This window comes from Salvelinus fontinalis, chromosome 17, assembly GCF_029448725.1.
Source record: "Salvelinus fontinalis isolate EN_2023a chromosome 17, ASM2944872v1, whole genome shotgun sequence".
Classification (NCBI taxonomy): domain Eukaryota; kingdom Metazoa; phylum Chordata; class Actinopteri; order Salmoniformes; family Salmonidae; genus Salvelinus; species Salvelinus fontinalis.
In genome coordinates this window covers 13,075,550-13,101,556 of record NC_074681.1, presented here as the reverse complement: position 1 = coordinate 13,101,556, position 26,007 = coordinate 13,075,550, and the positions used below count along the sequence as shown (strand labels likewise).

The 26,007-nt window shown below is 43.7% G+C and overlaps 1 protein-coding gene across 1 annotated transcript; it reads left to right on the top strand.

The window, feature by feature from the left end:
- Positions 1-253: 253 nt before the first annotated feature.
- On the top strand, positions 254-26,007 carry LOC129813716 (myosin light chain kinase 2, skeletal/cardiac muscle-like). Its single transcript, XM_055866167.1, has 15 exons — positions 254-784; positions 4,098-4,256; positions 4,441-4,531; positions 5,027-5,579; positions 7,264-7,634; positions 8,184-8,289; positions 9,150-9,243; positions 9,648-9,757; positions 10,883-11,024; positions 11,219-11,289; positions 11,430-11,558; positions 11,927-12,079; positions 18,963-19,041; positions 19,215-19,272; positions 19,583-26,007. The coding sequence occupies exons 1-14, from the start codon at positions 254-256 to the stop codon at positions 19,269-19,271; spliced, it is 2,646 nt and encodes an 881-aa protein (XP_055722142.1). The 3' UTR covers position 19,272; positions 19,583-26,007.

Below are 26,007 nucleotides of genomic sequence, written 5' to 3'. Positions count from 1 at the left end.
TTTTCTGGTTTCACTCTTTATGGATTTGAGTTTAGTTAGTTTGATTTTCTTCATTTTTGTTGTTGATAAATTTGCATTTTATTTACATATCCGTCTTTAAATCAGCTTGTCTGTACAGTTGAAGAGGAGTACATAAGGATAAGGCTGGCTGCGTTTTTCAAAAGAGTTGTCCTGTCTGTCACTCGGACGTTGGTCATAAACCTTTCTGTGACCCTTTTTCTGTCTCGATTGGGTGTCCTGTCGTGATTCGGTCATGAGTTCAAAGATAGTGAACTCTAACTCAACCCTTGGAAAGCCAAGCACGATGGATAACCTAACCGACTGCACTGGTGCCGGCTTGGACCTCATTCAGAATCGCATTGAGTCTCTGAGCAGTAAGATGGACAGGCTCATCAACATCCAGGAGAAGGTCCTCAATCGGCTGGACGGAATAACTCAGGACATCGATGGTATCGAGAGGGACGTGGAAACTCTGAAGGTGGACAACGAGGAGATCCATATACCTGCAAGAGCCCTAACTCTTCCCCTGGCTCAAACCCAGGGTACAGGTGTGGTGGGCGAGGTGAGAGAGATGTGTCATGAGATGAGCTCCATCATGATGGCGTTGGACCAGCGCTCGGAGAAGCAGGCTGAGAAGCTGGACGGGATGGAGAATCTGGTCCTCAGCATCCAGCAGGTCATCAGATTCATCGGGGAGACGGTGAAGAGCTCCCGGGTTATGGAGATGATGTTTATGCGTCCTGCAGCACGCAAAGCCTCCAAGTCCAAAGACAGTAAGAGCAAGGTGGACGTTAAGAGGCAATCGTCTGCAGAAAAGAGCGAGAGCTCAGTTACTAAGAAGACCGACAAGGTGAGACTGGAAGCTCAAACTGCAGTAACCAAAGAGGTGTGTTTGTGCAGGTCTATGTAGCCTGTATTAAGGGTTCTTTATTAAGGCACTTTATGAACTCATTACTCAACAAAACTCTGGATTATGTTCAAGTGAATTTAATAATCAAACACTTGTGTTCAGGTGTTAATTTAGAATGGATTGATGTTATGGATGTTTTGATGGGCAACGTAGGTTAGATGAATTGCTGGGTTCGCTGTTTCCTCACGCTCCTGCAAATTACATGTCCTTCAAAAATGTGCACATTGTATTCAGGCTTGGAGATAAGGTGCTCCATGTTTCCATGTTTGGTTTTTGATTTGGTTTAGTTTTATGACATTGGCACTGCAGAGGAAAATGATCAGAGCAGCAAAGCTGGCTAGTCAAGTGGAGATCTGTTTCCTAAGGAAGGATTGTGGCTTGGCTCATGCTATTTTTCCTCATGAAGTGGTGGAAGATGTGTCAAAGCAATATGACTTTGGGACATAGCGATCTCCACTGCTTGTATAGTGCCATGCAGAGCACGCCATATTGTACGGAAGGAGCCAAAGCCTTGACACTTATACCCAGTGTTGAAATTGGTGGGGAACATTCCACCACCTCATGATCAAGTACAGTGGTATATGAAAAACAGCATCTGTTTACAATGCTCAACCAAAAGGACTCAAATTTGCCCCCACCTTTCACCACCTACAGTAATACACGTATTGCCCTGCTCATACTGTACATTAGCCTACATTCTACCCTACGTTGTCCCACATTCTCCTCTACATTCCTCCTTGGCCTATAATGTGGCCTCCGGCATCTGGGGTGCTGAGGGTAAGGACCCTCTCTCTCTTTCTCTCTGTCACTCTCTCTATCTCTGTCTCTCCCTCGCTTGTTTTCTGTATGTCATTCTCTCTATTACGGTATATCTCTCTCACCTTCTCAGTCCTGTAGTGGCATGTTGAGAGGTCCTAGCGTGGATATACTGTAGACGTACTATGGTTTCAGTGATGTGTATTGAGTTCTGTTACCTATATATGCATTACAATTCAGAGCATCCCAAATGTACATTATTTACCTCCATTGTTTCAGATAAAGCTATTCATAACTCTTTATTAGCAATCCAGCCATGGTAACTGTGTCAAACAGCCAGTGATTTAAAGGGTCTAGTAAATGATTGTTCTTCACACTGTGTGCTACATTTGAGGCTGGCACAAAGGCTGGAATAGAGGCTGGCACTGCTTCAGATGTGAGTGGCTCAAAATAAGCAGGAGATGATTGACCTATATAGGACAGTGTGTTTTTAATTGTGGAGTGGTTGTACCCTGTAGATGCTTTATTCAGGTGATCGGTCTTACTTGGGATGGAGGGTTGTGCCAGTAAAATAAAATATCTTAATTTGAACAGTTTCTCACAGCAGTTAAATAATCCTGCAGCAACAGGAATGTAAATTATTATGTGGATTATAATTCAAGGACATTTTTGTAGGGGCTGAGTCTGAAATTCTAAAGTGGAAATTAAAAAAGTTTTAAGCCTAGTTAAACCTTGCATGTACTATACATTTGCATACGCAGGAAAGTTCTCTGTGACGACAGAGTGATCAAAATAAGATATTACATCTGTATGTACTAGCAAGCATGTGAAACTAGTCAATGACTCAATGATCTTAGGGAAGTAACTAGAAGCATTTGGTACTGGACTGATTAGGTTACAGAAAGAGAAGAAATTGAATCATAATGTCAACCGTCCAGTGCACTGGGTTAAGTAGTCCAAGTACAGTGAGTAGCACTGTTTTTTTTGTAGAAGGTTAACTTAAACCCAAATCCTCTAGGCTTAAGTCCCAGTCACTTCCTTCCAACTTCAACAAGCACTTCAAGTTGTTGATTCAATGCGACCAGCAGTAACACACTGAGAGTGGTCTTAGACACAGAGACACTGAAGGTCAATGGCTAGTACCGTTTGGCATTAGAGCCTTAAGCGGGACTTATAGGTACCTCAAAGCAGGTTATCATCGCTTTCCATTATTGGCATGAGGGTGGATGCCAGATTGGTATCTGTTTTCATGCCCAGGGTCTATTACCTGCAAGCAGTGACCAACTCATATAGATGGTGAATGAGATACATTGTAGTGTAAGAGTTTCCACATGCCATGGTGTATAGTAGTGTAGAGTATGTGTACTAGGAAATTAGGAAAGCGGTCCTGTAAATAATTGTAATTTATTCAGACCCTTATTTGGTGAGTTAAGGGTCTTTCCATTTCAACACAGTTCTAGCACAAAACCTCAAACTACGAAACAGACTTGACATTTTCAGCTTGATTTGAGGTTAGAACTCGAACAGCAACTAAGTGGTCATATAAGTCCACACGTAAGGGCATACATACCTCTGTGATTGTCTATTGGCTACTGTATGACTCAGATCACCAGGAATTCTCGTTGTCGTCAGAGCTCTCGTCAGGCGGTGGCTCCAGCCTCCGGCCGTCTCATTCACCTCTAAGGTGTGAGATAACTGTCTACCGCAGACATTTGTCAATGTGGTCCCCCCCACACACACCACACACACCACACACATATCGTACCACTGTGGAAATCCCCATCCTCAAAATATCTCCTCTGCCTTACTACTGAGCAGTGCTTACCTCACAATCAACAACACAATACATTTTTTAAAGATGTTGACCTGCTCATTAAAGGACTGGAGTGTTTACTATAGTACTGGGTAGCCCCTCGGGTTCGAAGTCTGTTTGAGAATACTTGTTTGGTTGGTTGCAGGCAATTTCTCCGCTTAGGGTCAGTATTGCATTCCATCGCTCACTGTGACAAGTGATAACTATAAATTCACAGCCTCGCACATATGTACCAACCTATCTATACATCTGCTGCGGACAATCAACATCATGCTTTGACTGAAACAAGTTTGGCTTTGTAGTTTGTATTAATACAGTACCAGGATGCTAACTTGAATAAAACAACTGATCAGGCTAGGCTATATGTTTTGACGGTTACATTAATGTTTCTTTCATCTTTAACATCACATTCAGTCATTCATTTTGTTAATTTCACATATTGTAACAACTGTTTTCATTTTTCATACTGTCAAATGTTCATGTTCATTTGTAACCTACCTCTCTCACTACCACTCACCTTCCTCCTTACCCTCTCTAACAGTGCCATAATCCATTTCATGTTGCATAACATTCACCATTGTCCAACTAGCATTGCCATGTTGTCTGTCTCCTTAACAGAAAACTACCTCTACTAAAGCCACTAAAGGGACTCAAGGGATGATAACCACTAAATGTGAACCCAAACCTAGTAGACCGGAGACCACTCACAGTCACAAGACAACAAAGCTCCACGGACCAAAGCATTTTCTCACAATCCGCAAACTCTGCGGAAACTTTGTACGTGTAAACTTGCTCACAGAAAACATGTTTATCATGAAGTTTCTGTGCAGTAAATATTGTAATTACATAGTGGTAGCGGTTTCATGGAAATATACATATTTTACCTAGTTTTGAAGAATGTTGAAATGTAGACCAAATGCAGAATGTGATGATCTTATCTTTCGTTCTTCCCTTCCTTTAGTCAAAAGATCACAAGGGGAAGGATGGGAAGGAGTCCAGTCTGAGCACAAAAGGTCTGAAAACACAGAAGAAGAAACCCCCAGATACAGCAGGTGTTCACATCACAGTACATTAAAATGTATCAACAATAGCTCACAGAGATACAACACACACACAGTGACCTTTACCAGTCAAAACAAACTAACTCACACACAGCAGCACTCACAACATGTAACATGTGAGATGTAAACAACATGTGTTCTGAAAGCTTAGAGAGCGGGAGAAGAAAATAGACTTCTTTGAATGATACTATCTTGGAGCCACACAAAAGGTAACCAACTGGCTAGTCACAACAGTCTTCCTGTCAGACGTAAACAACAGTATTGCTAACAAGTACATCATGAAACCAAAGCATCAAAGAGAATAAAAAAGATCAGACTGACACTTCAGACAACTACCTGCCATCATCTTAGGAGGATACTAGGAGTGTGTTGACATTCTGAGATATTGTGCAATCATTTGATTATGGTTACTAAAGGGAAAATCATGCAGGTGGTTGAATTAATTATAACTGTATCCCCTTGGCCATTCTGTTTGTTCCAATGCAGACACCATCTCTCTGAGGAAGCAGGCGTTGCTGCTAAAGGAGGTTCAGAAGCTCAACAAGGAGAATGCAGAGAGATCATCATCAGGTCACCAGCAGCAGCTTACCCCTGATGGCGTCTTGGACCTGGAGGCTGGATCTGGAAGGGCCTCAGAGGGGTTGGGTTCATCACAGACTGGGTCCCTCAGCCCGAACCTGCTGGACTTGATCCTCAAGGGCCCCAAGGCCCCCGTGTCCTCATTGTCTGAGGAGGAGAGGGAGGTAGCAGGAGATGGACTAAAAGTGGAGGAGAGGAAGGAGGAAGAGGAGGCCATAAAGAAGCAAGAGAAGGAAGACCACCTCAGTGAATCCAAGTTCAAGGAAGAGGAGCGAGAGGAAGAACTGTTGAAAATCACAGAGCAGCCTGAGGAGGTTAGAGGAGCAGAGGAGAGAGAGGGGAACAAAAAGTTGGAGGACAGTGCAGGCCCATCAGAAGCTGCTGATATGTCAGTTAAAGATCTCCCTCCTCTCCCACCCTCCCCTGAAGCTCCAGGAGAGACTGGCTCTATTCCAGAGAGGTAGAGTATCCCCTCTACCCTCCTCAATCCCTTCCTATTTATTTGATTTGATGCATTTCTTTGTTTCGTTCTCTGTCTCTCACTCTCTGTCCCTCTCATTCTCTCTCTTTATTTCTCTCTCTACTTCAGTACCATTCTCTCTGTGATGTCTGTCTTTCAAATACACACACTCATTTCTAAAATAAACTCAGCAAAAAAAGAAACGTCCTTTTTTCAGGACTATGTCTTTCAAAGATAATTAGTAAAAATCCAAATAACTTCACAGATCTTCATTGTAAAGGGTTTAAACACTGTTTCCCATGCTTGTTCAATGAACCATACACAATTAATGAACACACACCTGTGGAGATACTAACAGCTTACAGACGGTAGGCAACTAAGGTCACAGTTATGAAAACTTAGGACACTAAAGAGGCCTTTCTACTGACTCTGAAAAACACCAAAAGAAAGATGCCCAGGGTCCCTGCTCATCTGTGTGAACTTGCCTTAGGCATGCTGCAAGGAGGCATGAGGACTGCAGATGTGGCCAGGGCAATAAATTGCAATGTCAATACTGTGAGACACCTAAGACAGCGCTACAGGGAGACAGGATGGACAGCTGATCGTCCTCGCAGTGGCAGACCACGTGTAACAACACCTGCACAGGATCGGTACATCCGAACATCACACCTGCGGGACAGGTACAGGATGGCAACAACAACTGCCCGAGTTACACCACGAACACACAATCCCTCCATCAGTGCTCAGACTGTCCGCAATAGGCTGAGAGAGGCTGGACTGAGGGCTTGTAGGCCTGTTGTAAAGCAGGTCCTCACCAGACATCACTGGCAACAACGTCGCCTATGGGCACAAACCCACCATCGCTGGACCAGACAGGACTGACAAAAAGTGCTCTTCACTGACGAGTCGCGGTTTTGTCTCACCAGAGGTGATGGTCGGATTTGCGTTTATCGTCGAAGGAATGAGCGCTACACTGAGGCCTGTACTCTGGAGCGGGATCAATTTGGAGGTGGAGGGTCCGTCATGGTCTGGGGCGGTGTGTCACAGCATCATCGGACTGATCTTGTTGTCATTGCAGGCAATCTAAATGCTTTGCGTTACAGGGACGACATCCTCCTCCCTCATGTGGTACCCTTCCTGCAGGATCATCCTGACATGATCCTCCAGCATGACAATGCCACCAGCCATACTGCTCGTTCTGTGCGTGATTTCCTGCAAGACAGGAATGTCAGTGTTCTGCCATGGCCAGCGACGAGCCCGGATCTCAATCCCATTGAGCACGTCTGGGATCTGTTGGATCGGAGGGTGAGGGCGAGGGCCATTCCCTCCAGAATTGTCTGGGAACTTGCAGGTGCCTTGGTGGAAGAGTGTGGTAACATCTCACATCAAGAACTGGCAAATCTGGTGCAGTCCATGAGGAGATGCACTGCAGTACTTAATGCAGCTGGTGGTCACACCAGATACTGACTGTTACTTTTTTATTTTGACCCCGCCTTTGTTCAGGGACACATTATTCCATTTCTGTTAGTCTCATGTCTGTGGAACTTGTTCAGTTTATGTCTCAGTGGTTGAATCTTGTTATGTTCATACAAATATTTACACATGTTAAGTTTGCTGAAAATAAATGTAGTTGACAGTGAGAAGACATTTCTTTTTTTGCTGAGTTTATGTTTGTCTGTTCCAGTTGTGAACTCCACAACAAAAGTGCTTCCTCTCAGTCTCTGGAGGCTGCAGAACAGGACCAGATGGAAGAGGGCAGCACCAGCAGTAAGCGTCGTGTGACGGAGGAAGACCTGGGAGTGGAGGACCACAAGAAGAGTCGGGTGGAGGGAGGAGCAGGAGAGGAATATGTGAGGCAGGGGGAGAAGGAGCAGGGGGAAAGGCAGGAGGAGGAAGAGGACGGAGAAAGACCAGAGGATGAGGACGAGGGATGGGGCATCTTCAAGGCAGACGGGGTGGATATCCGTGTGGAACTGAAGGAGAGGATGGGAAAAGAGAAGAAGCCGGATCAGTCTACAGAAGTCAGGCAGTCTACTGGGGAACAGTTCTTCATTGGTGAGGACCAGCATTTTTATGGGGTACTGTGGCTTTAAGTCTGGGGGAAAGGTGATAAGTACTGAGGGAGGAACTTGAAATGCGCACACTCAACTCAACGATTCCATAAATCACACATGAATCTCAGTGGAAAACTGGAGTTACGCAAACAAATATTAGGATTTGGGCCTGATATGAAGTCCAATAGATTTTTGATATGGTGGCTATTTTTTCTCTTTTCGTAGAAAATATTCATAACCTTATTGAATTAGGGTATAAAAAAGCATGCTTTCTAGGAGTAACAAAGTACGAGAGTACTGTAGTCTGCATTACCAACATTGTATCTCCTTTCTCATGTTTACCACAGTGTGTTAGTTAGCACAGAATGATAACTTGATTATGAGGTACCATTAATAGAGCCACGTGCTAACTGATTAACAATACAGCTTCTATTTCCCCACCATGCTACTGTTTGCCAGGGCTCACTTGGAAAATAGATGTCAATCTCTATGTGACTTCCATGGTTAAATGGTTAAAAATGAAATAATTTTGTATCATATCTCCTTTAAGATAAAAGCTCTCCTCCTCTGGCTCCATTCAACCATCGAATAGTGTCAGCCAAACCGAACCAGATCAGCAACTTCTACACCATCAACAGAGCAGAGGTTCTCGGAGGGTAAGTGTACCTATCCTGTTCCTAGCGATACAGAATGATTTGAACCACAAGGTAAAATTTGAAAGGACTTTTCAACTGTTTAACTTCAAATTCAAGAACAATTGTATCCATCCGCAATAACAGTACTGCGAGGTTCCAAAGAGTAACATAAAATAGTGCCTGCTTAGGCCGATCGCTCCCCAGAGAGCACAGGCCATCAACGACTCCTCTCCGTCGAGCTCTTTTCTACATTGTACTGAGTTATTATAAATTTGTCAATTATTAGTCGATTCTCCATTGTCTTTTGGAACCAAACCCACAGAACAAATTATATCTGACCTAAATCATAGACAGAGAGGAACAGAGGTCCTCAACAATGTTGAGTTGTGTAACCCTCCCCTCCTCTCCTCTCCTCTCTTCTCCTCTCCCCTGGTTCATAACTCCAGAGTCAGGGCAGTTATTTTTACTGAAGGCCTTTGGGGTATGTGAAACCATACCCCCACTGCCAGCTGTGAGCTAATCGCTAAGTGTTAATCCACATTTTCAAAGAGAGGACCCTTACTCTCATTTAATGAAATAAAGGAGAAATTAATTCCTTCACAAAATAATATTACTTTCTTGTATCGGAAGAGAACTGATTTTGTATCCGAGGACATACTGATGAAATAGTTTTGATAGTTCAAGTAGTTCATCTTCTGACTGCAATCCCCCTCCATTCAGGGGACATATTATCTGGATGAGTAACATTATAGGATCTGTAACTTACAGGTGACCGTTTTGCCAACTCTTAGTCAGAGGGAGAGGGAGTAAGGTTACGTTATAAAAAAGAAAACGAGTCAGAAACTGAAGACACCTTACTTATTTTTTCAACTCTCTCTTAGGGGTCGTTTTGGCCAGGTGCACAAATGCATGGAAAACTCCTCGGGTCTCACCCTGGCTGCCAAGATCATCAAAGCCCGGAGTCAGAAAGAGAAGGTACTAATTCTTAATGAGTAAATGTACTTGGAATATAAACTGAATAAACTACACTTGTTAAGGTTTAAAAATGTATCTTCGAAGGCTATGTGCATTTTGCATGCATATAAAAACCTCTACACACCTTGCAGCTTCCTTGAAAAATTTAGTTATTTTGAAATACTTTTTGAGTGCGAATCTCCTGTATTTAAAAAAAAATCCAAAATGTGGAATTAGACATCTGAACATAACACTCTAAAAACCTTTTCACTATAAAGAAGTGGATGGATGGGGAATATGTTTCTTCCTCATTTTCTGATAAATTTTAAATTTGACCCAGAAAAGAGGAGCGGTACACTGCTTGCTAGCTGCAAGCGAGCATCTGACACCTCTCATTATGTGGTTGGTGTGTGTTTGGCATGTAGGAGGTGGTGAAGAATGAGATCACGGTCATGAACCAGCTGGACCATGCCAACCTGATCCAGCTCTACGCCGCCTACGAGTCCAGGAACGACATCATTCTGGTGCTGGAATAGTACGTTGCCTCCACAGAACTAAATAAAACATATCAGCATTATATTGTACACTATATATACAAAAGTAAATGGTGGAGGAGGAATAATGGTCTGGGGCTAGCTAGCTGCATTTGCTAGCTAAGTAAGTGAAGCTTAAAGTGCTTGTCCTTCATTTTGGAAGAAATGGTTTTGTTCAACTATTGCCTTTCTCTCTCTTTGAGTCAACTACTCACCACATTTTATACACTGCAGTGCTAGCTAGCTGTAGCTTATGCTTTCAGTACTAGATGCAAGAGCTCTGATAGGCTGGAGGATGTCCTCCGGAGTTGTCATAATTAGTGTGTAAGTCTATGGAAGGGGGTGAGAACCATCAGCCTCCTAGGTTTTGTATTGAAGTCAACGTACCCAGAGGAGGACGGAAGCTAGCTGTCCTCTGACTACACCATGGTGCTACCCTACAGACAGTTGTTGAGGCTACTCTAGACCTTCTTGGCGAAGTAATGTTTTAATCAGTTATTTGGTGACGTGATTATATTTAGTATAGTTTTATCTAAAAAGGATAACTTTTTAAATGTTTTACAATTACATTTTTTATGAAATTCACTGAGGAGGATGGTCCTCCCCTTCCTCCTCTGAAGAGCCTCCACTGGTGGGAAGCCTTCCCACGAGAGTGGAGGCTGTTATAGCAGCAATGGAGGAACCAAGTCCATATTAATGCCCATACTTTTGGAATAAGATGTTCGACAAGCAGGTGTCCAGATACTTTTTGTCATGTAGTGTATGTCTATGGTTCTCTGCCTCGCTGTCTGTTCCTTCCCACAATGTTTTCTCAACCCACATCTTTAAGCTTAAATTCATTTGACATCATTTTTATGCCATGATGCCACTGTAGATAGAAATACACAATAGGTCAGTGCACTGTCTTGTAGTATCTTTAAGTCAATGGATTTTGAGGAAACTTGAATGAAGTGAAATGATAGTGAATGTGTTCAGGAAAGTACAGCAGCATTTTGAGTCTACTGATTCAGACCATGGTACATACAGGCTTTACTTCCTAGCGACCCCAAGCTCAAGTCCTGTTTTTGGGCAATTTGCTTTATACGTTTCTGCAGCATCCTAATGTGTTTTTGTGTGTGTGATTGTAGTGTGGATGGAGGGGAGCTCTTTGACAGGATCATCGATGAGAACTACACTCTGATGGAGCTGGACACGGTGCTGTTCATCAGGCAGATCTGTGAGGGCCTGCAGCACATGCACAAGATGTACATCCTCCATCTGGACCTCAAGGTAGACTACCACACTGTGTTTGACAGGGGCAGTGAGCAAACAAATATATACTTATGTGTTCAGATCAGTGTTAATGTGCCAGAGGTCATTGTTTTCCATAGCCACTGATGTTATTGATAGCATATCAGATTGTACACAATAGGTAACAATGGTTTCTATATACTACTGTCTTGCTATTGTTTCACCTTTTTCAGCCAGAGAATATTCTATGTGTGAGCAGAGTCACGAATAAAATTAAGATCATCGACTTTGGACTCGCCAGAAAGTAGGTTTCATATTCACATGAATTGTCCACTTGAATTAGCATAACTGTATATCATATATGATGTATCAATGCATGCAACATTAAACTATTGTATTTGTATTGATAGATTCCCAATAAAAATAAACACGTATTCCCCCTAGATACAAGCCCAGAGAGAAGTTACGAATAAATTTCGGCACCCCAGAGTTCCTGGCCCCAGAAGTTGTCAACTACGACTTTGTGTCATTCAACACCGACATGTGGAGCCTGGGAGTCATTACATATATGCTGTGAGTACACATGCACACTCATTTATTTAACCTTTATTTAACTAGGCAAGACAGTTATGAACAAATTCTTATTTACAATGACGGCCTACCCTGGCCAAACTCTAACCCGGAAGATGCTGGGCCAATTGTGCGCTGCCCTATGGGACTCCCAATCATGGCCGGTTGTGATACAGCCTGGAATAGAACCAGGGTCTGTAGTGACCTCTTCTAGCACTGAGATACAGTGACTTTAGACCACTGCGCCACTCGAAAGCCCAAACGTGTACACACACACACACACACACACACACACACACACACACACACACACACACACACACACACACACACACACACACACAATAAAGACTCTTCCTCTTCTTCCACAGGCTAAGCGGTCTGTGTCCCTTCCTAGGTGACGATGACAATGAGACTTTGAATAACATTCTGGCCTGCCAGTGGAACTTTGAAGAGGCAGAATTTACAGACATCTCAGAGGAGGCCAAAGACTTCATCTCCAAACTCCTCATTATTAATAAAAGGTATCATACATCTTGATTTCAAAATACTGTGCATTCGGAAAGTCTTCAAGCCCCTTGACTTTTTCCACATTTTGTTACGTTACAGCCTTATTCTAAAACAGATTTTTTTTTAAATTCCCTCATCAATCTACACACCATCATGACATGACAAAACAAAATCTGTTATTTTTTTTTTTGCTAATGTATTAAAAAGAAAAAAAAAACAGATATCACATTGAATGCAGCTAAAGGTTGGGACTAATAACAACAAATAATAACAAGATAACTAATGTAAAACATACTGTGTCCGTAAAACGTATATGGGTTAAGAACTTTTTTGAAAGAGCACAGTTTGAAAGATATGGCAAATAGAAATCAAACCGGATGGACATCAGAAATAAATGGGAGGTTGATGGTAGAGGAAAGACAGGAGTAAAAACAAACTAAATAGAACTATTGTAAAATAGACTGTGTCCATAAAATGTATATAGTATGTATAAGCTGGAAGTAGAAGCCTAAGCATGGTTGTTTACTAGTTTACTCCAATTAGAGTAAACCAAGAAGGCGTAGCAGTCGGACGTGTGTTTGTCTTGTCTTGTCCCGTCTTGTCCCGCGTAAATAGTCCTCGTATTTTTTGTATACATTTCGTATATATTTTAATTTCACTTTCCATCTTGGAACTGAATATACATTCCCGCAACCCGCCTCACCCAATGTGGTACGGATCTGCTATTTTTTATACTTTAGAACCGTAACCCCAATCAGAAGCTAGCCAGATAACTAGCTACTAGCTAGTAGTCAGTTAGCCACTGCTGCGGTCTTCGCCCTTAACTCGGACACCAGCCAGCTTCAGCTCGGGCAAATACCTGCCAGTCTGCAGGCGCGATATCAACCCAGAGAATATAGGACTGCTTTTTCTCTACCACATCACCGGATTCCTGACGCAAGCTCTGGACAATTACACCGGATCATCGTCGCTAGCTAGCTGCAACCAGGTGGCTACTACTGGCTAATACCTCTGTCCCGAAACAAGCACCAGTTAGCCTTGAGCTAGCCTCGAGCTAGGCCCATCTGCCGGCTAGCCGAAGAGGCCTACCAGCGAATTATTGGGCTACAATACCTCTTTTGCCAATTGGACTGGACCCTTTATTGCCGACACGGAGCCCCGCCGATCCATCACGACTGGTCTGCCGACGTAATTGTCCGAGGTGGTTTCAACAGGCTTTTCCATTGCGACGTTTCTGAATACCCATCTGCTAATTATTAGCTGTCTTATCGGCTGCTATCTAAATAAATATACCGGACAATTTTTTTTTTCTTTTTCCTGGGTCACTATATTTATTTTGCCAATTGGATTGATCCCCTCTACCACACGGAACCCCACTAATCTACCGACGGAAACGAACGAGGTGACAAAAAAAATAAAAAAATGAAAAAAATTAAATAAAAACAGACCTCCATCCTATGTTATCTTGCTACCGATAGCCAGCTACCCGGCCAGCTGTCTGGATCGCCGTGCCCCCAACCAACCTCTACTCACTGGACCCTTATGATCACTCGATTAAGCATGCCTCTCCTTAATGTAAATATGCCTTGTCCATTGCTGTTCTGGTTAGTGTTTATTGGCTTATTTCACTGTAGAGCCTCTAGCCCTGCTCACTATATATCCAACCTCTCAGTTCCACCACCCACATATGCGATGACATCACCTGGTTTCAATGATGTTTCTAGAGACTATATCTCTCTCATCATCACCCATTACCTAGGTTTACCTCCACTGTATTCACATCCTACCATACGTTTGTCTGTACATTATTCCTTGAAGCTATTTTATCGCCCCCAGAAACTTCCTTTTACTCTCTGTTCTAGACGTTCCAAACGACCAATTATCATAGCTTTTAGCCGTACCCTTATCCTACTCCTCCTCTGTTCCTCTGGTGATGTAGAGGTGAATCCAGGCCCTGCAGTACCTAGCTCCACTCCTATTCCCCAGGCGCTCTCTTTTGATGACTTCTGTAACCGTAATAGCCTTGGTTTCATGCATGTTAACATTAGAAGCCTCCTCCCTAAGTTTGTTTTGTTCACTGCTTTAGCACACTCTGCCAACCCAGATGTTTTAGCCGTGTCTGAATCCTGGCTTAGGAAGACCACCAAAAATTATGACATTTTCATCCCTAACTACAACATTTTCAGACAAGATAGAACGGCCAAAGGGGGCGGTGTTGCAATCTACTGCAAGGATTGCCTGCAGAGTTTTGTTTTACTATCCAGGTCTGTTCCGAAACAATTTGAACTCCTACTTTTAAAAATCCACCTCTCTAAAAACAAGTCTCTCACTGTTGCCGCCTGCTATAGACCACCCTCTGCCCCCAGCTGTGCTCTGGACACCATATGTGAACTGATTGCCCCCCATCTATCTTCAGAGCTTGTGCTGCTAGGCGACCTAAATTGGAACATGCTTAACACCCCAGCCATCCTACAATCTAAGCTTGATGCCCTCAATCTCACACAAATTATCAATGAACCTACCAGGTATCACCCCAATTCCGTAAACACGGGTACCCTCATAGACATCATCCTAACCAACTTGCCCTCCAAATACACCTCTGCTGTTTTCAACCAAGATCTCAGCGATCACTGCCTCATTGCCTGTATCCGTAATGGGTCAGCGATCAAACGACCTCCACTCATCACTGTCAAACGCTCCCTGAAACACTTCAGCGAGCAGGCCTTTCTAATCGACCTGGCCAAGGTATCCTGGAAGGATATTGATCTCATCCCGTCAGTAGAGGATGCCTGGATATTTTAAAAAAATGCCTTCCTCACCATCTTGAATAAGCATGCCCCATTCAAGAAATTTAGAACCAGGAACAGATATAGCCCTTGGTTCTCTCCTGACCTGACTGCCCTTAACCAACAGAAAAACATCCTATGGCGTTCTGCATTAGCATCGAACAGCCCCCGTGATATGCAACTTTTCAGGGAAGCTAGAAACCAGTATACACAGGCAGTTAGAAAAGCCAAGGCTAGCTTTTTCAAGCAGAAATTTGCTTCCTGCAACACAAACTCAAAAAAGTTCTGGGACACTGTAAAGTCCATGGAGAATAAGAACACCTCCTCCCAGCTTCCAACTGCACTGAAGATAGGAAATACTGTCACCACCGACAAATCCATTATAATTGAGAATTTCAATAAGCATTTTTCTACGGCTGGCCATGCTTTCCACCTGGCTACCCCTACCCCGGTCAACAGCACTGCCCTCCCCTCTGCTACTCGCCCAAGCCTTCCCCATTTCTCTTTCTCCCAAATACAGTCAGCTGATGTTCTGAAAGAGCTGCAAAATCTGGACCCTTACAAATCAGCCGGGCTAGATAATCTGGACCCTTTCTTTCTAAAACTATCTGCTGAAATTGTTGCCACCCCTATTACCAGCCTTTTCAACCTCTCTTTCGTGTCGTCTGAGATTCCCAAAGATTGGAAAGCAGCTGCGGTTATCCCCCTCTTCAAAGGGGGAGACACTCTAGACCCAAACTGCTACAGACCTATATCTATCCTACCCTGCCTTTCTAAGGTCTTCGAAAGCCAAGTCAACAAACAGATTACCGACCATCTCGAATCCCACCATACCTTCTCCGCTATGCAATCTGGTTTCAGAGCTGGTCATGGGTGCACCTCAGCCACGCTCAAGGTCATAAACGATATCTTAACCGCTATCGATAGGAAACAGTACTGTGCAGCCATATTCATTGACCTGGCCAAGGCTTTTGACTCTGTCAATCACCACATCCTCATCGGCAGACTCGACAGCCTTGGTTTCTCTAATGATTGCCTCGCCTGGTTCACCAACTACTTCTCTGATCGAGTTCAGTGTGTCAAATCGGAGGGTCTGTTGTCCGGACCTCTGGCAGTCTCTATGGGGGTGCCACAGGGTTCAATTCTTGGACCGACTCTCTTCTCTGTATACATCAATGATGTCGCTCTTGCTGCTGGTGAGTCTCTGATCCACCTCTACGCAGACGACACTATTCTGTATACTTCTGGCCCTTCTCTTGACACTGTGTTAACAACCCTCCAGGCGAGCTTCAATGCCATACAACTCTCCTTCCGTGTCCTCCAATTGCTCTTAAATACAAGTAAAACTAAATGCATGCTCTTCAACCGATCGCTGCCTGCACCTGCCCGCCTGTCCAGCATCACTACTCTGGACGGCTCTGACTTAGAATATGTGGACAACTACAAATACCTAGGTGTCTGGTTAGACTGTAAACTCTCCTTCCAGACTCACATCAAGCATCTCCAATCCAAAGTTAAATCTAGAATCGGCTTCCTATTCCGCAACAAAGCATCCTTCACTCATGCTGCCAAACATACCCTTGTAAAACTGACCATCCTACCAATCCTCGACTTCGGTGATGTCATTTACAAAATAGCCTCCAAAACCCTACTCAATAAATTGGATGCAGTCTATCACAGTGCCATCCGTTTTGTCACCAAAGCTCCATATACTACCCACCACTGCGACCTGTACGCTCTCGTTGGCTGGCCCTCGCTTCACACTCGTCGCCAAACCCACTGGCTCCAGGTCATCTACAAGACCCTGCTAGGTAAAGTCCCCCCTTATCTCAGCTCGCTGGTCACCATAGCAACGCCCACCCGTAGCACGCGCTCCAGCAGGTATATCTCTCTGGTCACCCCCAAAACCAATTCTTCCTTTGGCCGCCTCTCCTTCCAGTTCTCTGCTGCCAATGACTGGAACGAACTACAAAAATCTCTGAAACTGGAAACACTTATCTCCCTCACTAGCTTTAAGCACCAGCTGTCAGAGCAGCTCATAGATTACTGCACCTGTACATAGCCCATCTATAATTTAGCCCAAACAACTACCTCTTTACCTACTGTATTTATTTATTTTGCTCCTTTGCACCCCATTATTTCTATCTCTACTTTGCACCTTCTTCCACTGCAAACCAACCATTCCAGTGTAATTTTTTTTACTTGCTATATTGTATTTACTTCGCCACCATGGCCTTTTTATATATTTATTTTAATTATTTATATATATATTTTGTTTGCCTTCACCTCCCTTATCTCACCTCACTTGCTCATATTGTATATAGACTTATTTTCACTGTATTATTGACTGTATGTTTGTTTTACTCCATGTGTAACTATGTGTTGTTGTATGTGTCGAACTGCTTTGCTTTATCTTGGCCAGGTCGCAATTGTAAATGAGAACGTGTTCTCAATTTGCCTACCTGGTTAAATAAAGGTGAAATAAAATAAATAAATAAAAGAGGAGGGGTGGCAGGGTTAGAAAGTCACACACACACACACACACACACACACACACACACACACACACACACACACACACACACACACACACACACACACACACACACACACACACACACACACACACACACACACACACACACACACACACACACACACACACACACATTTGAGTAGGTGTGTCCAAACTTTTGACTTGTATTGTGTGTGTATATATATATGCAAAACAATATATGGGGGATTGGAAGGGATGCAGACAATTACATAGATGCAAGCTACAATCAATATGCAATATTAAAGCTGATCTATCCCCTAAAAAAAGATATATAAAAAAACGTAAGTATTCAGAACCATTACTCAGTACTTTGTTGAAGCACCTTTGGCAGCGATTACAGCCTCAAGTCTTCTTGGGTATGAAGCTACAAGCTTGGCACATCTGTGTTTGGGGAGTTTCTTCCATTCTTCTCTGCAGATCCTCTCAAGCTCTGTTAGGTTGGATGGGGAGCGTCACTGCACAGCAATGTCCAGGTCTCTCCAGAGATGTTTGATCAGGTTCAAGTCCGGGCTCTGGCTGGGCCACTCAATGACAATCAGAGATTTGTCCCGATGCCATTCCTGCGTTGCCTTAGCTGTGTGCTTCGGGTCATTGTCCTGTTGGAAGGTGAACCTTCGCCCCAGTCTGAAGTCCTGAGCACTCTGGAGAAGGTTTTTATAAGCGGGCTGTCATGTGCCTTTTACCGAGGAGTGGCTTCCGTCTGGCCACTCTACCTTAAAGGGCTGATTGCAGAGATGGTTGTCTTTCTTGAAGGTTCTCCCATCGCCACAGAGGAACTCTGGAGCTCTGTCAGAGTGGCCATCGGGTTCTTGCTCACCTCCCTGACCAAGGCCCTTCTCCCCCGATTGCTCAATTAGGTGGGGCGGCCAGCTCTTGGAAGAGCCTTGGTGGTTCCAAACTTCTTCCATTTAAGAATGATGGAGGTCACTGTGGTCTTGGGGACCTTACCTTCAATGCTGCAGAAATCTTTCGGTACCCTTCCCCAGATCTTTGCCTTAACAAAGAGCTCTATGGACAATTCTATGGACAATTCTTTTGACCTCATGGCTTGGTTTTTGCTCTGACATGCACTGTCAGCTGCGTCTTTATATAGACATGTATGTGCCTTTCCAAATCATGTTCAATCAATTTAATTTACCACAGGTGGACTCTAATCAAGTTGTAGAAACATCAAGGATGATCATGGATACAGGATGCACCTGAGCTAAATTTCGAGTCTCATAGCAAAGGGTCTGGATATTTATGTAAATAAGGTGTTCTGTTTTTTCATTTTAAAACATTTGCCAAATTTTCAACAAAACCTGTTTTCACTTTGTCATTATGGGGTATTGTTTGTAGATTGATGAGGAAAACAATGATTTAATATATTTTAGAACAAGGCTGTAATGTAACAAATTGTGGAAAAAGTCAAGGGGTCTGAATACTTTGAGGCACAGTATATTGCACCACATATACTGCATATTTTGCAATAAAAATCAAAAATCTATTTTTCTTCTATGACATTTTACATCTTTACATATGTCTCACTGTGTGTTTGTGTGTGTTTTTCTGCAGTTGGAGGATAGGTGCCTCTGAAGCGTTGAGACATCCTTGGCTCTCTGACACAGTCCTCCATCACCGTCTTCATGAAAAGGTACAGGGCACCCACTCACTTCTTATAGAGAAGATAGGATGGTATCACAGATCTTATGTTGCTACCATATTATGAAGTGGTGTAGTTCTACTGATTGGTTTGCTCTCGTTTAGAAGTTTAAAAAAAATTGTTATTGACTTACAGTATCTTTGTGTTTTGCCTCGGTTTTACAGAAGAACATGTGTAACCGCTCACGTAGATCTTCATGCGTACCCACCACAGATAGTTGAGGTAAGTCTCTAACTCTAACTCTTCCTCATCAAACCTCACACATTTTCTCCACTAAGACAGAATCCTACTGCATATTTGAACATTTGTGCAAATACCTCATATAATCAAAGGGGATGTTTTACCCCAAAAATATTGTTATATCCCACGTCGGGATTCAGCTCTCAACAAATCAGTAATATCTTCCTAGATACCACCAGGTGTAGGCTCGTTTCAACATTTGCCCATGACAAGAAAGTCAGATCAGATTTAGCCCAGAAATGTTGACATTGCTGAAACTGAACTGTTTCCTATCCCTTTTTGTTTTGAGCAGCATGATGACTTGACGGAGCCAGCGGTGGCCACTTGGACCAAGCCTGCTGTACACCTGTAGAACTACTAGAGCTTACCTGTATGAACACATTTAAACAGTTAAAACTCCGTAGGTGGAGGAGTGTGTCATGTGTGGTAGTGCAAAACCAAGAGACAGACAAGGCAATTCAGCACTCAAAGAGGATTTATTAACTGGTAAAAAAGAAATAAGTCCAATAATCGAAATCAACAGCTGGCCCTTTATGGCAATAACTGAATGTAATCGTATTATTCCCCAGTGATTTATTTTCTCCCAGGGCAGAGAGAGCTTCAAACCGTCGTCATTGGGTGCTGACTGGTCCAATGGTTAGGCGTGTCCTCCTCACTGCTCTCTCTCTCTCGCTGAACTCCACTGCCTCCCCATGTTCTGCCGCCCTAATTGCAGCCAGCTGTTCAAGATGTGCAGCTGCAGTCAATTAAGTCTCTGTGGAGAGATGCCACACCTTGTAATGAGTTGTTTATCCACCAAGTGGGGCCAAAAGCTGGCCTTTCCCACCCTTACACCCCTCGGATGCTCACACACCGCCCACCCCTGCCTCAACCCGTGGTTTGTACAGGCCAATGTCCCGATCGATTCAACTCTTGACCAGTCATCTAATCCAAGGCCATGGAGATACACCCCTGGACCTCCAGGGGTCATACAACAAAGGTTGATGTTTGTCATCTCCATGATTCACCCTCTTCATGGGTCTGGTTCTCGGCCACCTTCTGGGGCACACACGATAACTGGTTATTGAGAGGGGGAAGGCTCTCACCTCCATGCGTCTGTGCCTCCTCACCAGCTTTACCGTTCTCCTTTGAATGACAACACGTGTCCCCATTAAGCGGCTCGCCTTTTTCCACTTGGGCCTCAGGATTTCTGCAAAGTCTTGGGTTATCATCACAGAAATGTTCAGAAATGTTTGTTTTACCTCAAGCCCCATATCTTTCACAGGGCCTTTCTTTTGGTCACCTCCAGTCCTTCTTGCAAAACCATGCTTCTTCAACATTTTCAAAATAGAGCACCCCGACAGCATGCCACCTGCCTCAGCTCTGGTCAAAGGACATTTGAAGGTCCATGACAGGAGTTTGAGGTTTCTCCATTTCTGAACATCCCTTTTCATTGGTCATACTCACCACCACAGTGCCATCTTGGACCTTTACCTCATGGGCCTGGTGCTCGCTGTCCCCTTGTGGTGTACCTGATGGTAGTTGACCAGTTTCTGAGGAGTTGGAAGACTCTCCCTGAGGCACCCTGGTAACCAAGAGCTTGGCAAAGTCTAGGGTTACCATATAACCATCATCCATCTTAATGAACTTGCCTGACCATGGTAGGCCCTCTGACTCCCAGGCCCACTCTCCAACTCTCCACCACTCCTGGGGAGGCATAGTAACAAAGTTGGTTGGTCAGGCTTACCCATGTCTTGTAGCTCTTCCATTCACATTTGACTGGGTGGATGACTGGCAGAGCTCCACTGCCTCCTTGGCCTCTTCCTGTCTTTAAAGGGGATTCTTCTTCTCTGGCTGTGCCTTTTTCTTCTGCGTCGTGTCAGAGGTTTGACCTCTGCCTCAACCGCTCTGTTGGGTTCTTTGTCTCACTGCCTTCTGTGCAAGTGCTCCACCTGCTGGCAGTTCTGTCTTCTGGGTTTTGGAAAGAAGACTCACGTCAACCATGGTTAGACACATCAGACTTTTTAAACATCTTCACTTCTGAATGACAATCCAACCTTCCTTCAGACCTCTTAACTCATGACAAAACTTCACTCACCAGAGTATTGGGCTGCTTCCCTCTTGGCTGGTAGTGCCCTTCTACGGGCTCACCCCAGTCCCCGATGGGGTCTCCCCACCAGTTTTTGATTTTGGAGCACTGGAACTTTCCCTAGTCTCTGCTGAATCCTTTGGACCGCCATCTCCCTGTTACCACTTCACCATCAGGGGACCTTGAAACCTCTTCTTGGGAAAACAAAGTGGGAGAGTCATCAGTGTATTTGGACTGACATTCTTGTTGGTGTGGTTGTCCTGGGAACCCTCTGTGTAACCATGCTCTGGTCCAGGTTTTCATTTTCAGGGTTCCTTTAATCTTCTCTGGCCATGGGTTCTGGAAATACAGGCTGTTTTGTCTTCAGTCAAGGGGCTGTTCAGTGGTGTGAGTAAACAACTCACATGAAGGAGCAAACATGTCCCCTGAAATGGAGAGTGGGATTTGATCCCACCAGAGCTACGTCTGGTCCTAGGACTTGCCTCAGCAGATGGCTGTGTTGATGCTTTTCACGCAGTGGCACCTCAAGGCTACTTAGGCTCTCCTGCTCTTCTTTGAGCAACAAGGAGACCTGCTCCCACTTGGCCCTCGAGGCCATATTAGATGTCTCCAGCCTATGAACGACATCCTGCATTTTCTGAACCTCATTGCGTTTTCCAATTATGATTGCAATTCAGAGGCTTTACCTGCCAGGGACATCTTCTCCTCCATCAATGCCACCACTCTCTGCTTGGCTTCCATCACTGACTTCTTTGCCACCTCTTCATTACTTTTCAATTCACTTATGAGGCTCTTCACTGCCTCCTGCTCAAGCTTTCTTGCTGCCTGCTCCTCTTCCAGACAGGCCTGTACATTGTTCCTCTTCATTGCTTCTCAATTACCCAGGCAGTTCCTGCTCGGTCTGCTTGCTCTTACTGCTTGTCCAGCACCTTTGTGGAAACCCCTGTTCTTTTTGAACTGGGGTGCAGCTTTTCTTCCAACAGGGCCAACATCCCAGCCTGGGCTTCCCCTTGTAGCTCTGCCCTCTACCGGCAGATCTCTAAATTCTGGACGCTGGTTACCTGCTCCCTATGCTCCTTTTCTGCACATTCGTGAGCTACCTCAGATACCTCCAGGACCCTCTTCAGCTGCAGCATTCCTGCCTCTGATTCTTCTCACCTGAGCTTTTCCTCTGTGCCGAGCATTACTTTTCATGAGCTTTTCGGCTTGCTCATTGGCAGCGTGAACTTCCTCTTTAAGATAAATGTTCTCGATTCAGAACAGTGACCTCTTCTTCCCAAGTCACTACAACATCCTGGAACTTAGTCGTTACCTTCTCACCTCTTCCCCTTGGTCCCTGTACTTCTCCTGCAGGCTGAGGACCATACTTGATTCTCTTTCAGTTGACTTGTCAGCCAGGTTACCCTCTCCCTGTTGCTGAAAGTCTCCTCTTGCAAGGTGGCCAGCTGCCTTGACTTCTCATGGAGCCGTTTGAGGCCATGACGCTCTTCTTGTAGGACGGCACACAGGCACCCCAAACGCTCCTTCAGGGCCTCTTTGCTAGTCTTCTCTTCTTCAAACTGCCTCTTGAAGGCTTCCTTGGACTGGTCAGAATCTAGGAGGGAGGCCCTCGTGCCCCTGCTGCCCCTGGGTGTCTGCTAACAGGCATCTGCTCACTTCTTCCTTTGCCTTCCCCCCTTGAAGTATCAGCTGGCACTTCTTTGTTACAGCCACAGGTGGCGGTTCTTACGTCTGGCTGAGCACTGTTCAGTCTTCTAGCAACATTTTTCATGTCACTGATAGCTGCAGTGATTTCTGGATCCACAAGGAGCTCCTTTATTTAACTAGGCAAGTCAGTTAAGAACAAATTCTTATTTACAATGACGGCCTACCCCGGCCAAACCCAGACGATGCTGGGCCAATTGTGTACCGCCCTTTGGGATTCCCAATCACGGGCATATGTGATACAGCATGGATTCAAATCAGGGACTTTAGTGACGCCTCTTGCATTGAGATGCAGTGCCTTAGACCGCTGCGCCACCCGGGAGCCGAGAGTTCTTTTTGGCCGGTGAGAAACTCAAGACTACCTTCAGAGCTGTTCAGTGCTCCCTTATGTGTGGTGTTTCGTCCTCTCCGTCGCCAAGCACTTCAAGGTTGAGGGACTTGACATCCACTCTTCTGCCAGCAGCATTTTCTCGTGTAAAAACCAACTTAAAAAACCCTGAACTCACAGCCTACAGGGCACCATAACTTGTCTAGCTGGTTGTCTCAGGTTGCACTACCACACAGGGACACCCACATTCTCCACCAGTGTAACAACTCCGTAGGTGGAGGAGTGTGTCACATGTGTGGTAGTGCAAACCCAAGAGACAGACAAGGCAATTCAGCAATCAAAGAGGATTTATTAAATAAATAAAGGGTTCACAGGTAGCTTGGGGAATCTTCATGTCCCAAAATAATGTTCTCACAAAGAAATGAGGCCAATAAGCAAAATCAACAACTGGCCCTTATGTCAGCAACTGAACATAAACGTAAGTCACTGGGGAAGATAAACTTTTACCCCAGGGCAGAGAGAACTTCAAACCTTCGGCGTTGGGTGCAAACTGGTCCAATATTTGCGATAAAACTTTGGTGTGTCCTCCTCACGGCTCTCTCTCTCCCTCTCTGAACTCCACTCCCTCCCCATGTTCTGCCGTCCTAATTGCAGCCAGCTGTACAAGATGTGCAGCTGCAGTCAATTAAGTCTCTGTGGAGAGATTCCACACCTTGTAATGAGTTGTTTAGCCACCAGGTGGGGCCTAAAGCCGGCCTTTCCCACCCCTACACCCCTCGGATGCTCACAAAACCTACACCTATAGAACTACACCTGTAGAACTACCAGAGCTGTGTGATGAATGGACAATACATGTTATCTTACTTTTACAAAGTAAAAGTACTATTCACACAGTTTAGTGTGAAAGCGTAGAGCCCTTGAAGACTGGAGGGTATAGTGAAAGATATTTTGCTAGATATGGGAATTTAATCTAAAATGCAAGACAGTATAACATAACACCAATACCTAACGGCCCTGATCTTGTAAATATTTTGGGGATTTTGTCAGACAAACTAGCTGAACTTTTATCCGAAGTGTGTTTGTTTCCCTGCTCATAAAGTTTTACTGCTCTCTTCCTTCATGTGTGAATCCATTTTGATTCACACATCAGTTATCCACAATGCACCTCAAAGTATATGCTGTGATGTGACTCTGATCTCTTTTTAATTTCATTTTCTGCTAATGTAAAAGGGTTCCATGTTGTGTACTGTACCCCACTTTTCCTCTGAATGTCAGTGTATTCATGCAAACCGAGGGATTTTCCCGTTTAACTTGACCGATAGATAGACCAATGTCATATGTTTGTTGTTTGTTTTGTGTTCTCGTGACATTTGGTGTAAATAGATAAAATATGCAGATATTTGCTTAAACCCTTTAATGCGGACCTGGAGTACTTAACACTTTTTCAGTGGCATTAGTCTGGGAAGGCATTGTTATCCTCTTTTCATTTTCTTCAAATCATTTGATCTGTTGTTTTATTTGCTGTTGATATATTCTATATTGTATTTTTGGAAAAGCTGTGCTTTCTCTAAAGAAAGAGTTGTACAAATGGAAATGGTTGTGAACAAAGTTTTGTAACAAGATGATTGGCAAAGTAGAAAAATGCCTCATAGAATCAGGGTCTGCATCTAAGGGTTAAGTTCCAGAGACAGCTCGTTTTGATTTCACACACACACACACACACACACACACACACACACACACACACACACACACACACACACACACACACACACACACACACACACACACACACACACACACACACACACACACACACACACACACACACAAACAAACAATTGGTCTGGTCTGTTTTCAAGCTCTAGTATGTCCACTTTATATTGTTAATTATTTAAATCAGATGAATTCATCAAACTAATCATAGCATTGAAGGAAAAAAGTTACATGTTCTTATGTCTATAGTCATGTCCTACATTATACTTATTCATGTGTGTATAAAAAAAAACTTTTTACTTTAAATTAAAATAATCCAAGTCTTATCAGTTTTTTTCTTTGTTTTATTTGGAAACCTTTGTTTAAGATTAAGCAGGTCATTTTTATTTGGCCTTTTTTGTTAATTGTATTTAATGAAAGCATGTTTTTTGGCTTGCATGTGCTCAGTAAAACCAATATAGTACATATATGACACATGATACATCATTATTTCAATGTGTAGGGTTGTGCTTAAATGTTTGCATTGTTAATATTGTTGTTTGTTAATGCTTGTCTGCATGTTATCATATTGCAATGAAATAAAAACGACTTTATTACCTTCCATGAAGGTTGGCTATTGGAAAGTATACTACCTATTAGAATGACATATTGTTAGTATTGAATGTTTTAAACTTTTTATCATTTCCTCTATGGTATATATATTTTCTCAGGTTTACAGTTGTATAGACAGTGAAATTGTTTTCTCTTGTCCATTGAACATTTATCGTCATTGTTTTGAAGGTTAGAGTAGAATAGATTCTGTAAAATCTTTTCTATAAAAAACAATGTCCTTTTTCTGATCCAAGCAACAGAGTGAAAAGCATTTTGAATTCGATATGTATTTGGAAGTGTTGTCGCATTA